This window comes from Cydia strobilella, chromosome 1 (genome assembly GCF_947568885.1).
Source record: "Cydia strobilella chromosome 1, ilCydStro3.1, whole genome shotgun sequence".
Classification (NCBI taxonomy): domain Eukaryota; kingdom Metazoa; phylum Arthropoda; class Insecta; order Lepidoptera; family Tortricidae; genus Cydia; species Cydia strobilella.
The window spans coordinates 21213908-21230502 of NC_086041.1; the positions used below are offsets into that span (position 1 = coordinate 21213908).

The 16595-nt window shown below is 37.3% G+C and overlaps 2 protein-coding genes across 2 annotated transcripts in view; both read left to right on the forward strand.

The window, feature by feature from the left end:
- The window catches only part of LOC134741954 (uncharacterized), a 275994-nt gene extending 263443 nt beyond the window's left edge, over nt 1-12551 (forward strand). The window contains exon 6 of the mRNA XM_063674861.1: nt 12539-12551. The gene's annotated coding sequence lies outside the window, so the exon portion shown is untranslated. The remainder of the gene's footprint in view (nt 1-12538) is intronic.
- LOC134741887 (ATP-binding cassette subfamily G member 4-like) overlaps nt 1-16595 on the forward strand; it is a 174246-nt gene that overhangs the window by 94065 nt on the left and 63586 nt on the right. The window contains exon 5 of the mRNA XM_063674783.1: nt 584-743. Coding sequence (XP_063530853.1) covers nt 584-743 — 160 coding nt within the window. The remainder of the gene's footprint in view (nt 1-583; nt 744-16595) is intronic.

The window sequence follows — 16595 nt, forward strand, 5'->3', positions numbered from 1 at the left end:
TAAGCTAAGTAAAAAGCTCGTCGATGCTACCGGTGACCAGAGAGCTGGCAGCTTTCTCTCGCAGCGCATTAAGTATTGCCATTTAGCCAGGGGATGGTGCCAGCATATTTGGCACAATGCCGCGGGGGATAACGACGGACGTATACAATGTAAAATTTTATGAATAAATAATTGTATTGAATTGAATTGGCCATACTTAGATGTATTTTAATTTAGATTAGTTTTTAATTTTTATTATAAGTAGTTTTTATATATATATGTATAGTATGTAACCTAAATATGTTTTTGTTACCTAAACACAAGATTTATTTATTATACATTAGTTATCATTATCACCCTACTGCATATTTTTTGTGAAGTTTTGAACTCTAATACTCAGCGAACAAATTAAAAGGTATTAGTATCATTTTTTTTTTTACTAGCCCATTATGGTGTCCCACTGCTGGGCAAAGGCCTCTCCCCTTGTCTTCCACGACTCCCGATATAGTATTAGTATCATATATCGATATAATATCTGGAACTATCAAATACTAAAAGATGTAGGAAACAGGAGTTGCAAAAATAATGATTTCCGTTTTGACAGAGGCCTAGATGTAGTATCTATCCGGCAACTAGTGGTGCTGCTGCGCCTGCTCTCACGGCAGGGCAGGACGATCATCTGCACCATACACCAACCCTCGGCCTCGCTCTTCGCGCTCTTCGATCGAGTATACGTCCTGGCTAGAGGCATGTGCTGTTACCAGGTAAGTCTGTGTCCATTGTTGTGTACGCTACACAAGAAGCCTGAAAGTTGTATTAATCCGACATGTCGTGGTTTCACTGCGTCTGCTGTTTTACTAGGAAACTTAAACACGTAAAGTACTATCTATACTTAATTAAGTACCTATAGGTATATTAATCATAATTTTACCTATTATAATTTTTAGAAGGGCACTCAATACATGTATTTTAATGTCAATAAAAACATGCGAACATCAAAGAGTTGCACATCATTAAATTTGATAGACCTTTAAAAATACCTTAGGTGTAAGTACATCCATAAGTTTTACGATTAACATAAATTAATTAAAAATTAAAATAAGATTAATTTAAGTAAACATTTTTCTTTAAATAATTGCTTCGGATCGAAAGTTCATAATTATACGTGGTCCGACACGCATTTGGCCAGGTTTTCAGTTGATATTTTCTGCTCATTGTGAATATCCTGTGAGCCATAATAAGAAATACAAAAACATTCAACTTTCCTTAAAAACGCTACGTTATTAAGGAAAGTTATACTGTTATAGTTCTTCAGAAATTACTAAGGAGCCAAATACTACCATTTCAGCGCCGGCAGAAATATTAATGGGTTGACGGTATATAGAAATGGCCTGAAATAAGTTATTATGCCTGAAATACATTTTATCAGTTGACCTCTAAATTTCATTAAGGCACCTAATTCTGGAGGCCATCACGGGAGACATACGGCCTTATAATAATTCAACCTACCTAATTATTATTATTTCAAACAGACGCAAGTTTTGGTTAATCGTAACATATTCAAACAAATTAATTGTTCATCAATTACGACACTACACACGAAGAATTTACGAAATGAGAAGTCTCAGACTGAGACTCTCAGTGAGATGTGAAATTGTAGCCAATATTTCTCTAAAGAGGCTAATAAAAAGCTATTTCTCGAACTATTTTATAATGAGAATCCGGCGTTTCCCTTTACACTTTGTTGAGCATTAGATTAATATAGTGAGGACCCAAATGGAACTAGCGTCTTATCCTTTATGTTTCTCACTGAAATTATTCACTACATTAAATAAATTCTAAGTTAACGCTTGAAATGTCCTTTGTAACCCTTTTATGGAGTCAGCTTGCGAGTTTTAAGGAAGCCTAATCTAATAAAGCGTATAATATCATAATATAGCCCTATTGTTCTCCTTATCAGCGGGCATACAAAGTCGCGTAAAAGCCCCTAACTACTTACAAGAGACAATCGGCCTGATTCGAAGTTTAAGATTCGTCAAAAATTTGCTAAAGGTATGACATATCCGATCCATATCGTATTTTTAGCAAATTTTTGACGTATGTTAAAGTTCGAATCAGGCCGAATGTGGGCGACAATCTCATCACCGAACTTCCTTCATTTTCTCGTACCCCCTGACGTGCCGCAATATTATTGTGATATGATTACGTCTTTAATAAGTTTGGTTGACAATGTGATTTCGATAACGTGAAGTTTATATTTAGGCGGGATGATAACTTTTAACGCGCTGGCACAGAATAAATAATAGTACTACGTACAGAAGGTTCACTGTCTAACAAAACCCCTGTTAGGTATTAGGCCGAACTTGCCTAAACGTTGCCGATTGGACCGAGCTCTAGTACCGACACGTCACCTGTTATTATATTTCGTATAACGTAGTTTAACATACTCAGCAATCATAACTAAAGGCGACGCGACGTATAGATTCCGACCGCAGCTGCACTACTGCGGCAGTATTGCAGCGCGACATTACTGCCGCAAATATCAAAAATACGGACAGGGATATTTTTTTTGACATTTGAAGTAAGTAGTAATGCAGTCGGCTGTCCTGTCAGTCAACTGCAGGAGTATTGCGACGCTAAAATACTGCATAAAACGTAAAATGTCATGAATTTCTTGCTAAATTGCCATTATGACATTTTCCGTCGGAATCCGAAAGTCACATTGCACCAGCATTCCTGTGGCAGTATTACAGCGCGACATTACTGCCGGATGCATTACGCTATGCAGTTGGTGTGGGCCGCATGTACTTGTAGCGGCACGAAGAAATCGCGAAGTGAATGATAAATACAAATAAAAAAATCAGTTATCCATATATATATGTTTTTTGATATTTTTAGTTTTAATCGTGTGTCAATAGATGGCAGTAAATTTACTGTGACTACAAAATTTACTATGACAATACCCCTATCGTATATATTCTCTTTGGTCTTACGTAAGCGAACAACTCACGAACGCGAACCGAAGCGGCGCGGCGCGACGCGGCGGGCCCACGGCGTTCGCGTTCGCCCACGTAGGACACTTCTATAGGTATCAAAGGATTGATTCACCCCGCGCCGCATCGCTTCGCTTCGCGTTCGCATGTTGTTCGCCTACGTAGTACGCTGTTGTTGTGGCCAGCGGATAATACGAATGCTGATTGAATAAAAGTACGGACGTTTGAAATTAAACTGTTTGTACAAATTTTTATCCGCGATTTATCAGATTTGGATCACAGTGGATAAATAACCAAAAAATCTAATTTATGATCCTGAATACCTCAGACGAACAGGTTAAGTGTCAGGTTAAAAACCTGTTAGTATATAAACTTACGCTGTACTCAATCTAAGGTATATTTTACTTTTTGTTTACATTGCACACACACAAATCAGGCACTATTTCAATAACCTTAAAAACTTGCTCTTATTTTGGTAGCTACTTTTCAAGCCAATTACAATGTAAATTTAGCCATTTTCCCTAAACATACACTTTCTAATTATTCTACTAAGAGCTTCTAGACGACACTTTGAATTCCTCTCTATTACCTACGGGCCGTTCGGAGTCTATCCGGGTTACCAATCGTTGGATTTTCGCCATTTACGAGCCTAAATGTTGCCTAAACCAATTCGCAGTTGTAATTTACGTCTCGCCTACTGCCCATTTCAACAAAAGCAATTTATACAGAAGATCCACTATGTACCTCAGACACACCTACGTTCATACTCGTAATACAGCAAAAGAAAAAGCCTTCTAGCTTCATCATAAATTTTTCTTTTAATATAAAAAACTTCTCGCAGACGTTTCTGCTTGATAAAAATTACCTCAAATTATCTTTTATTATTACATTATTTTCAGCTCTTATTAACCTATAAAGATATGATATGGGCCGCCCAACGCTTTTTGCCGTATTCAACTATACCTATAAAATAACTTAAAAAAAAATGCATTTTCTAACCGTTAGATCAGTCAGAAAGGAAAATGCGAGCACATTTTTAACCTCACTGCATACCTACACAAAAAATAATAATATCGTTACATAAACGATATACAGGGTTATTGGGCATTTATAAGCCAAAGCCATTAAGTATTAAGTGGGGCCCTAATAACTTTTTATGTAAGTCTACCGAATTAACACAGCCCTTCTGTGCCTGTGTGTGCTAGACCACCTCCCAGAGGTAATGTGCTGCCTAGATAGCCTCGCTTCAATGCGGGTTAACATGCTGTAGACACGTTTTATCTCTCGCAGGATGAGGGATGTCGTCATTTAAGTATTGTTACATTTATTACTTATGTGTCAGCAATCATATTTTATTATAATACCTACATGTGTATAATATTTTTATGTTACATTGTGCCGGATCCCTTTGTTTGACATAATTATTGAAAGTCATAATGTAATGATTGTCAGATTATCATAAGTCATAATTATGAAACCGTTAAGATTTCAGGATTTTCGTAAGGTTATCCTATAGATAGGTTAGGTGAGGTCATCATCATATATTTAAGAGTTATACTCTTGTCGGTGGAGCGATTTCCATGTGTCGGTCCTCTGCCTTCTCCTTGACAGCCTGATACGACATGACGTTGAGTTATTCCTTTACTTGATCTATGTATGTTCTCCTTGCTGTCTCCGTCCGTCTCCCAAACCAATGTGTTAGGTTAGGTAGGTTTGTTTTATGGCAATCCTGAAAAGTTACGCGTTGCTGAGAAAAACTTAATTATGACTAAAGAAAATGCGGACAAACAATACATTATGACTTAAAACTTCATAGGAAACAATAGAGACCCACATTGTGCAACGAGGGAGGTAAGTGAAATATTGTAGGTAAATAGGGTTCGGTAAGGATACTTTACGTTTTTGAACTCGAATATATTTACAAAAAAATTCGGATTTCACATTTTTTGATCAATTCAGTGTTGTTGAACGTGTTTATTGAACAAACATTAAGTACCTCAAGTAAGTAAAGCACGTAGCTCATTAAGTATCTGATAGTCCCCACTCTTAAATAAATTAAATAATGTGCAACGAGGGGGTAAATAAGATATTGCAAACGAGAGTCTATAGATTCAAGACAGACGCTGGAGTGAATTGAAGACTCGAGTTTGCAATATTCTTACCCCCGGAGTTATACACAATGTTTTTCATCACACTTGCGAAGAAACTAAATTTTAAGCGAAAACATTCGTCCGCCATATCAAAGGCATAACAAACACCACGTTGCGCTCTAAAACCCGCATTGCTGACGTAGGCGAGAAAACCGCTAGGCTCAAATGGGACTGGGCCGGTCACGTCTACCGCATGCATCCGGAGAGGTGGGCTAGCTTAGCCACCATGTGGATGCCCGTGGTAGAGGCACGTGGACGGGGTAGACCCAAAGCGAGATGGCGGGTTGACCTGGACAGCTTCCTGAGCAACTGGCCGGAGGAAACGCCAAATCGGGAGTCGTGGAAGGGGAGAAGCCTTTGCCCAGCAGTGGGACACTCAAATAGGCCAGGATTTTTTTAAATCACATTTTTAAACATAAACAAAAAAGTCAGTATTTTTAAAGTAAAACTCATTTAAGTATACCTTAACTTTAAACAAGTATTTTACTTATAACCTACTTGGTTCGTATGAGTTACTGATATAATAAAAAAAACTACTTATAACTCCCGTGGGCGTAAAATGGACAGCTCCCGCTGCGCTCGCGTGAAATAGCACGCTTACTGCGTAAGTGTGATGAAATAGTTATTTGTTATACAAGGGTGCAAAGTTGTATTTTACCCGCGAGTGTAGAATTGAAAGACGAGCAAGCGAAAGGATTTTATAGGTGAACCACGAGCGAAGCGAGTGGTTCTAAAATAGAATCCTGAGCGTAGCGAGTGTTTCAACACACGAGAAGTAAAATACATTTGCGCCCGTGTGTAACACAAAACTTTTCACCTCACTATAGCGAGGAAAGTGCAACATCCACAGGCGTTAGATCATCTTCATCACTGGAATCACTCATTTCTTTACGATATTAGAATAGAAAACTCTGGAAGTTGTGTATTTTTACGCGAGTCGGTGAGAAAAGGTTTTAAGTAAAAAAAATGTTGACAATGTTGATATTTCTGATGTATGAAATGTCAACGATGCGTTTTGAAATTGCATCGACTCAACTTGTGCGTTCAGAATTATATTTAACATCATTATAAAAAAACAAACGTTTCTTATGGAATTTTAAGGTTTATGACTTAAAATCATTAAATAAAGCTAAATTTGGTATTTTTATTAGATTCTCAAACCATTTATTTAATGATAATTAATATCGAACGAACCATTATCATGAGCGTTTTACGTTTTGTTATATGTCAAGCTACTTAAACACGCTCCATCCAAGGTCAAATTACTTTCCCCACTAGTGGATAAAACGCGTTTTTCCCCGCTTGTATTGAAGGATAAACGACAACTTTCCGAGCTAGTGAGGGGAAAAATATTTAATGCTTCTTGCTAGACATTTCCTTAAAAGCACTAACCACACGAACCTTCGTAATGAAAGCCATGTACATATTTTTGTTAACAACATAACATGCAACCATGCCGATTTGGCACGCCATCATATTTAATTCACTCGGCTAGGTAGTACACGTACACGAACGAACAACGGTTCCGGTGGGTTTGGCTTGTTCCGGTTTTCGCCGGGATTTGCCGATATTTCCGGACGCACAACGATAAAAGCCTACATCGGAGTCATATAATACTAGTACCTGGGTATATAAAGAGCAGTAATTTTCATGCCATTTGTATGTATGTATAGGTAAAGTGGCAAACACTTTATTGTACATAAGACAGATTACAAACACAATAAAAATAAAATATATACAATGTACAAAGGCGAACTTTTCCCTATTTCCCTAAGGGATCTCTTCCAGTCAACCTTTGGGCAATTGAGAGAGTGAAATAATAAAAAAAACAACCATCATCATCATCATCATCCTGTCCAGGCGGTTTCGGCCTCGGCGACTGGGTTTTTCTGGTTAGTGAGAGCGACGATCGTGAGCTCTCGGGTGGCTGACGTAGCCTATTTTCGCAGTAAATGTACGACCACACTCACCGCAGGTCAGCACCCCTCCGACAAAATTATAGTTTATGACCGCAGGTGGTCGGGCCTCGCTTCGCGTCGAGTTCGAATCTCCTCTGTTCTTCAAAGGCTTGCACTTTTGTACTCACTGTATGCCTCCACTTCGGCCGATCTTGTGCCGAAGTCTCCCAGTGCGATGGTTCAATGTCACATCTCCGTATGTGTCGCTTCAGCACATCTTTGTAGCGCAGTAGTTGGCCGCCCTGTTTCCGCTTCCCACTTTGCAACTCTGAGTAGAAGATGCGCTTAGTAAATCAAGATAGACAAACAAACACTGAACAGAAAATAAATTATGGTTCAATTGTTACAAACGATTATTATTTGATGGCAGTTACGCCCTATATCATACGGTCATTACAACTTTATTTATGTACTGACTCAACAACAAGCAGTACGATAAGCATTTACGTATTGTTTTCTTACATAGTATATTTCCTTACGCGCACACGAGCTGTATTTTCTCAGATATTCAGGGCCTGGATCTGTACCTATCAAACTATATCAGCTGAAATTTATATCAAATACTCAGGTCTACTGTCCCTTGGAGCTGTGAAAAAATCAAACTTCTAAGCCAACGCAATCAAAAGATACAATCGTTTATGCCGCAAATTTCCGACACTCGCAAGGGAATCAAAACCTACAAGGTACTTCCCGTGAACTCAGAATCTTGAAATTTGGTAGGAAGCAACGTCTTATAGCACAGATAAAGAAAAAATTGCGAAATTCGTAAATTTTTAGTTACATCATTATAATAAAAATATTTTTAATAATTTTAAACTTACTACCCCTTTCCTCATGAACGCGTAGAGGTATTAAATTGAAATTCATATATAAAAAAAACCGTCCAAGTGCGAGTCGGACTCGCGTTCCAAGGGTTCCGTACATTACACAATTTAAACAATGTATTTTTATGTGAAATGTCTTTAAAAACCCGTAGGGGTCGGATCAAAAACTAAGTAATTAAGTCCGACTCACGCTTGACTATATAGACGCTTGACGGTATAGATCTATTTTGTGTATAGCAAGCCAAAGACTAAACACACAAACATGGAATGTGACAATTTCATGAAAAGGATTACGAATATGGGCTGCGATAAGATGCAACCCAAGTTTGTGTTCCGTAAGAATTTTAATGTTAAAGTTCCAACAAGGGCTGAATGGACCGAAGGTCTTGAAGCACCAATGTCTGATGAAAATTACATCATATGGTACACAGACGGGTCCAAGACAGATTCTGGTACTGGGGCAGGCATTTATGCAAATGACTTTAGTAGTAGCATAAGCATGGGCAATTACGCCACTGTCTTCCAGAGGCCTGTCAAAGCCAGCCTGTGTAACGATTTCCGCGCCTCAGATTGTATCACTAGGTGTAGCGGCGGGAGGTCTAGTAGTACCTCCATCACCGCTGTTGGCGTCGTTCTAAACGCGCCAGTAATAGCCATGCACGCCGTTCTTTGTATTTTCGTAAGGGCATCCCTGCATGTGCTCTTTAGTGTCCTTGGCCACCATGCCAGGCATCCGTACAGAATGATAGGTCTTACCATCATGGTATAGATCCATCTCAGTACCTTTGGGTTTAAACCCCACTTTTGCCATATGCCGTTCTACACATTCCAAACACCCTCAGTGCCTTAGTTATGGTAGTTTCGACATGCTTTTTCCAGTTCAGTTCTTTATCTAGTGTTAAACCTAGATATTTCACTTCATCGGACATATCCAGTACCCTTCCATAAAGCTTCAGCTGCTTCATGCCGTTAAGGGTCTTTTTCCTGGTAAACGGTACTACTACTGTTTTGCCAGGATTGATGGAGAGTTGATGATGGTTGCACCACCTCTCCACTTGCTTCAGTGCTGTATTCATGATTTCCGATACCGTTCCCAGGAAATTCCCGTTTACAAGAATCACTAAATCATCTGCATACCCTACCGTGTATATTGGGCCTTTGTTTAGTTCTAACGGACCAGTATCACTCAAATTTTATCTATTAATATTTACCTTCTTAAGATAAACTTACTTACCTTTAATGAAAAACAAAGAGGTGCTAACAAAAAAAATCTCATTTTGGTTTAGATGCAGGAACTTTATATATAACCTATTTTGTATTGAAATGATATATGTATATTCAATAAAAATATTTGCACATTATTCGTTACTAATAAAATAATTTTAAAGGGAACTTTTACGAATATCGTCTCGATGTAAAAAACAATTGAGCGTAAAAGATTGGCACGAAACAGGGTTGTCAGACGCAGACAATGTGCGACAGGCAGATAATGAGGGGCGTGTCAGCCCTAATACTCCTCGTATTAGTTAAATCCCATCCTTATATCGTTGGTAGAATATACTAGCTAATACATCCTTATTTTATGTCGAAGACTAACGTATTGCGAGAAACTACCCTCGTTTACGGCAATATTATCAAATGATGGGTTGCACACAACACTCACCACGTCATTCACTATTGGCTCGTCCAGACTGTCCACCGACGTAGTACCCAAAACAGTTTTCCAACTCGGAGGCACTCGGACTCTCCGAGGTAGTGAGTGTTGTGTGCAACCCATCATTTGAAAATATTGCCGTAAACGAGGGTAGTTCTTAAAATACGTCAGTCTTCGACTTAAAATACGCGAGTGTCCCGTTTTTAATATATTTTATATGTCTGTGTCTCACGGAAGTTTTGTTATTAAAATTATTATACTGCATTCTTAACACGAACGCGCTAGCGATGCTCGTATCCAATCAAATCGTTCCTAATTAGAAAGTTATGTCTTCAACTGGTCACTGTGAATTTGACTTTCTAAGTACTTAGAACAATTTGATTGGTTAGGCGTGACTAGGCCGGCGGACAGCCGAAATATATTACAACAGATTTTTTTACGTTTTTGGGTTTGGCCTCATAGTAAAAGTTGCGTGTTCAGTACGAGTATGACCTATAACATAACCTATCAAGAGTATGGTCAGACATAACAAAATCACTTTGTAGTTTATATCGTGTAAACCGTTTATTGTGATTTGTGCGTCGAAGTAAAAAATTCCTTGTACTTAAAGTTTTTGAAGGTCCAACTTCTTTGCTGTGGATGTATGGATTAGAGTGAGAAATAAATAAAAAACGCACGCTAAACAGGTAAAGGACCACTTTTTGAGCAACCTGTATAAAAAAATCGTTCCGAGTGACGAGAATCAGACTTCAAAATGAAACCCAACTTAAGGACTCCACCGAAAATAAATCATAGAGAGTGTAAATAATACTCCGCTACAAAAGCGCAACAATATTGTGTACAATTCCCCATGTTCAGTTCGTCCAACGAAGTGATGGAATACGAATGGTGACGGGTATGTAAAATAGAGAAGCAATAGCAATTCGATGTTTTATATACAATACAAGTTACACAGGAAACCTGTAATTGGCCATACTATTGTACAAATTAGCATAAGGTAAAAAAAGCTCTGTATCGCTGTTGGTTTTCTTTATAAAAACCGGCCAAGTGCGAGTCGGACTCGCGTTCCAAGGGTTCCGTACATGACATAATTTAAACAATGTATTTTTTATGTAAAACGTGAGTGAAATGCCTTTAAAAAACCCGTAGGAGCCGGATCAAAAACTAAGTAATTAAATCCGACTCACGCTTGACTGCAGATTTCTAATAGGTTTTCCTGTGATCTATAGGTAAAGATCTATTTGTGGATTTTTTTCAAAATTTTAAACCCAGTAGTTTCGGGGATAAAGGGGGAGAATGGTAATTTTTTGCCTATTTTCTTGAATAACTTCTAAACTGTTTATCCTAAAATTATAAAAAAAAATATTGAGATTCTCACAATGAGCTCTTTCATTTGATATGTTACACGATATAGTTTGAAAAAGTTTATTTTTTAATTTTCTCATTTACCCCTCAAAAGTGGCCCCCGTGTTTAAAATTCATTTGTTTACGTTACATGTCCGTCTTTGGGTCACAAACTTACATATGTAAACCTAATTTCAACTTAATAGGTCCAGTAGTTTTGGAGAAAATAGGCTGTGACAGACGGACAGACAGACAGACAGACAGACGCACGAGTGATCCTATAAGGGTTCCGTTTTTTCCTTTTGAGGTACGGAACCCTAAAAATAATAATCAACACACAATCTGCAATCAACAGCTAATGATAAATTAACTAAGTACAAGGACTTCGCCATAGAGCTTAAACGCCAATGGCATGCAAGGACAGTCCATATAGTCCCAATCATAATTTCCACAATGAGAGTAGTCCCCAAAACCTTAACCAATAGCCTAAAAACACTACAGATCCCCTCTTACATTATACATTCACTACAAAAAACCACAATTTTAAATACTTGCCGACCTTGCCGTATAACTAGAAAGTTTTTAACCTCATCGACCATAACTGATACATAGCAGTAATTAAAAATATCTTATTATGCTTGGCCATGGCCCGCATAATAAACAAACAACCCTTGAAAAAGGAGATATATACCTATAAATGATATATAAATAACTACCTGTTGCCCGCGACTTCGTACGCGTGGATTTGTATGTTGGTGGTTATATATTTTACATGAGCATAGAACATTATGCAGCAAAAGATATCAGTAGGGACGGTTAATCATTTGTTAATAATTATACAACGCATGAAATTTGTCTTTCACAAACTACGAAGTTACTAACCCCCCTAACTGAAAATAATTGTTCTCGATATAATCCCTCTTAACACTTAGATTTTCAAGTCCACTATTTAAGAAAAATGTTCGCTCCCGATGCAAACTTTATCAATTAGTTTTCGTCTATTTTAATATAATGCCCTTTTACCAAGTTTTATGTTCCTAGCTTAAACGAAAACTTGAATCACATATAAACTTACATCCCCTTCTTAAACCTCTTTGAATTTGGTTTGAATTATTAAGAAATGACTTTTTTTGTAATATTATACAATGCCTTTCTAAGAAGTTTCAAAGCATTTGTAATGGATTCAAACTTTCAACCCCTTTTTAACCCCTTTAGGGGATGAACATTTAAAAACACTTAAATTACTTTTCTTGTATTCTAATAATATGCCTTTATACAAAGACTGAAGTCCTGTACTCAAAAAAAGGTTTGATCTCCATACAAAGTTTCAACCTCTTTTTTACCACCTTGGGGGATGAATTTTGAAAAATGCTGATATGAGTTTTCTTCCCTTTTAATTAAATATTTTTCTACAGTTTCAAAATTTCAGATTTAGGACCCCTACAAATTTTTAACCCCTTTTTAACCACTTTACGGGATGAATTTTTAAAAACGCTGAAATTACTTTTCTTGTATTCTAATAATATGCCTTTATACAAAGATTCAAGTTCCGCACAGAAATAAATGTTTGATCTCCATACAAATTTTCAACCCCGTTTTCACCACCTTGGGGGATGAATTTTCAAAAACGCTGAAGTCGGTTTTCTACTCTTTTAATGAAATACCTTTTTACAAAGTTTCTAATTCCTAGCTTAAAATAAAATTGGAACCTTATACAAAGTTTCAACCCCTTTCTAACCCTTTTAGGGGATGAATTTTGAAAAACGCTGAAATTACTTTTCTTGTATTCTAATAATATGCCCATGTACAGTTTCAAGTCCCGCACTTGATAAAATTTTTGATCTCCATACAAACTATCAACCCATTTTTCACCACCTTAGGGGATGAATTTTCAAAAACGCTGAAATTTGTTTTCTTGTTTTTTAATAATATATCTTTTACCCAAGGTTTGAATTCATAGCTTAAAATAAAACTTGAACCCCATACAAACTTTCATCCCCTTTTTAACCCCCTTAGGGGTTGAATTTCTCAAATCGCTAAATATGAAGCGATAACACGCTGCTGCAGTTCCATCATCATCCTGATGCCTGGGGTCCGCTTGGCAAGTAATCCCAAGAATTGAAGTATGCACTAGTTTTTACGAAAGCAAATGCCATCTGACCTTCCAACCCAGGCCTTATTGGGATAAGTCCGGTTTCCTCACGATGTTTTCCTTCACCGAAAAGCGATTGGTAAATATCAAATGATATTTCGTACATAAGTTCCGAAAAATTCATTGGGACGAGCCAGGATGTGAACCCGCGACCTCCGGATTGCAAGTCGCACGCTCTTAACGCTAGGCGACCAGCGCTTCAACACGCTGCATAACTATTTTTTGGCGAGATTATTACGGAACTTTAAATTAATCTATATTACTCTGATTTTTTTTAATACTTTAGTTTTTTATTTATTACCGGTCATTTAGAATAGAACGATTGCACATGCAACATACATTCTTTTTTAAATTTATAATTTATACGAATTTCATCCCCACATTAAAACTTGCTGACAAAATACACAGTGTACAAAACGCAGGAGCTTGGCTTTGTGCAGGTTAATAGTCACTTGGCGGATTGTTTGCACGTCGGGAGCGCAAATAGAAGACATTATGCAAGTGAATGCAGCGCCTGAGCGTCTATACTATGTGGCTTGTCGGAGACTTATTGCTAATATATTTTAGCAGGCACTCGCACAGGCGGCCGCTATTTAGGTATAAATGTTGAATTTCTGATGCGGTTGTTTATAGTGAACAGCAGTAATACAGTTTAATTTTCATATGATTGCCGTCAGTTAAAATTATTCATTTAACCCTTTTCTTGGCATTGTTACACCTGTGATACATGGAACATAAAAAAATCTGGCAGGTTCGCTTTATTAGTCAACAAAATAATTATGCTTTTAATATGTCGATCAACCCTCCTTTATTATAACAAATAATTTTTAAGAAAAAAAAACCGACTTCAATGGGGGATGCCGCTGAAAGTTCACTTATTGTTGATGGTGCACTCTTAGATTCCAGACAATGAAATGAAAAAGACAGCATCTTTTGCCTAATAATGTAGAAAAGGAGGTAAAACCACCCAGTTTTCTAGTAGCATTTCGTTTCTGTAGGGGTCGCAGTTCTAACCTAACCTAACCTACTTTTCTGATAGCATTTCGTTTCTGTAAGGGTCACAGCTCTAACCTCACCTACTTTTCTGATAGCAGTTCTGTTCTGTGAGAATCGCAGTTCAAAACCCAACCACCCACCTAACCCACTTTTCTAGTAGCATTTCCGGGTCCGGATCAGAGTCCGGGTCCGTGTCCGGCTGTCCGGGTCCAAGTTTGGGTCAGAGTTCGGTCCGGGTCCGGGTCCGAGTTGGGGTCCATGTTCAGACCCGGGTCCGGGTCCGAGTCCGGGTCCAACTTCGTCCACTTTTTAAAATGGAAGTGCTGGATTTGTTTATAAAAATACAAAAATCACTATATGTATGCCTTTCACATTTGAGGAGTTCCCTGGATTCCTCATGGATCCCATCATCAGAACTCGAGCTTGACAAAAAAGTTTCTTAAAAACCTAACTTGCTTAACAAACATAACGAAGAGGACAAATCGCCAAACGTGAACTATGCGTCATTGAAGAGTTCCGTTCTGATCATCATCAGCAGTTCCACTTCATCAAATGTCACTTTTTAAAATGGAACTGCTGGATTTGTTTATAAAATTACAAAAATCACTATATGTATGCCTTTCACATTTGAGGAGTTCCCTCGATTCCTCATGGATCCCATCATCAGAACTCGAGCTTGACAAAAATGTTTCTTGAAAACCTAACTTGCTTAACAAACATAACAAAGAGGACAAATCGCCAAACGTGAACTATGCGTCATTGAAGAGTTCCGTTCTGATCATCATCAGCAGTTCCACTTCATCAAATGTCACTTTTTAAAATGCAAGTGCTGGATTTGTTTATAAAATTACAAAAATCACTATATGTATGCCTTTCACATTTGAGGAGTTCCCTCGATTACTCATGGATACCATCATCAGAACTCGAGCTTGACAAAAATGTTTCTTGAAAACCTAACTTGCTTAACAAACATAACAAAGAGGACAAATCGCCAAACGTGAACTATGCGTCATTGAAGAGTTCCGTTCTGATCATCATCAGCAGTTCCACTTCATCAAATGTCACTTTTTAAAATGGAAGTGCTGGATTTGTTTATAAAAATACAAAAATCACTATATGTATGCCTTTCACATTTGAGGAGTTCCCTGGATTCCTCATGGATCCCATCATCAGAACTCGAGCTTGACAAAAATGTTTCTTGAAAACCTAACTTGCTTAACAAACATAACGTAGAGGACAAATCGCCAAACGTGAACTATGCGTCATTGAAGAGTTCCGTTCTGATCATCATCAGCAGTTCCACTTCATCAAATGTCACTTTTTAAAATGGAAGTGGTGGATTTGTTTATAAAAATACAAAAATCACTATATGCATGCCTTTCACATTTGAGGAGTTCCCTCGATTCCTCATGGATCCCATCATCAGAACTCGAGCTTGACAAAAATGTTTCTTGAAAACCTAACTTGCTTAACAAACATAACGAAGAGGACAAATCGCCAAACGTGAACTATGCATCATTGAAGAGTTCCGTTCTGATCATCATCAGCAGTTCCACTTCATCAAATGTCACTTTTTTAAATGTAAGTGCTTGATTTGTTGATGAAAATACTAAAATCACTATATGTATGCCTTTAACATTTGAGGAGTTCCCTCGATTCCTCATGGATCCCATCATCAGAACTGCTTTTTGACGAAAACGGGACCAATCTGTATGTATATACTTACAATCAAAAAAAGAATTTTCAAAATCGGTCCAGAAATGACGGAGTTATGGAGTAACAAACATTACAAAAAAAAAAAAAAAAACAACCGAATTGAGAACCTCCTCCTTTGAAATCTTGAAGTCGGTTAAAAATAATGCACACACGTGTCATTGTAAATTAATTAGTAATAATCAACATAGCGCCGCGGAAACAACAGTTTTCATTTCGTACTGTAAGTTTTGCACTTATTTCTTAGATTAGTATATATTTTTGCATAATCTGCATTCTAATGCACTTACTAATATTACGATTTACATAGTGGTCGTATTTAAAAACATTTAACACACAGAATATTTACATGAAACTGTTATGTATCATATATTTGGTACATTGCCAAGAACTCATAAAAGTAAATGTGTATTACATTTACTACATTGCCAAGTTATCGTCAAAATAGGTGTTCATGATTTATTTTTATTTATATTTGTGGGGGGTTGCAATACATGTTTCAAATATGTCATATTAGTTATCATACTATTTAGTTAGTTTTACTAAGGTACCTACCTTTGATTTTTTTAAGTAATAGATATTATTTAAACTGTATATATATTCGTACGCTGTAGCCTTATTGCTACGCGCGCGGCAAATTCTATTAATGGCAAAAAATGCCCCCTAAGTTAAAAAAAAGTTTTTTTTTTGTTTACTTGCCCAATTTTACCCAACTTTTTGTTAACGTGTTTTTTGAATCTCTACGCGATAATTTTTTTTGTAGCCTTATTGCTACGCGCGCGGCAAATTCTATTAATGGCAAAAAATGCCCCCTAAGTTAAAAAAAAGTTTT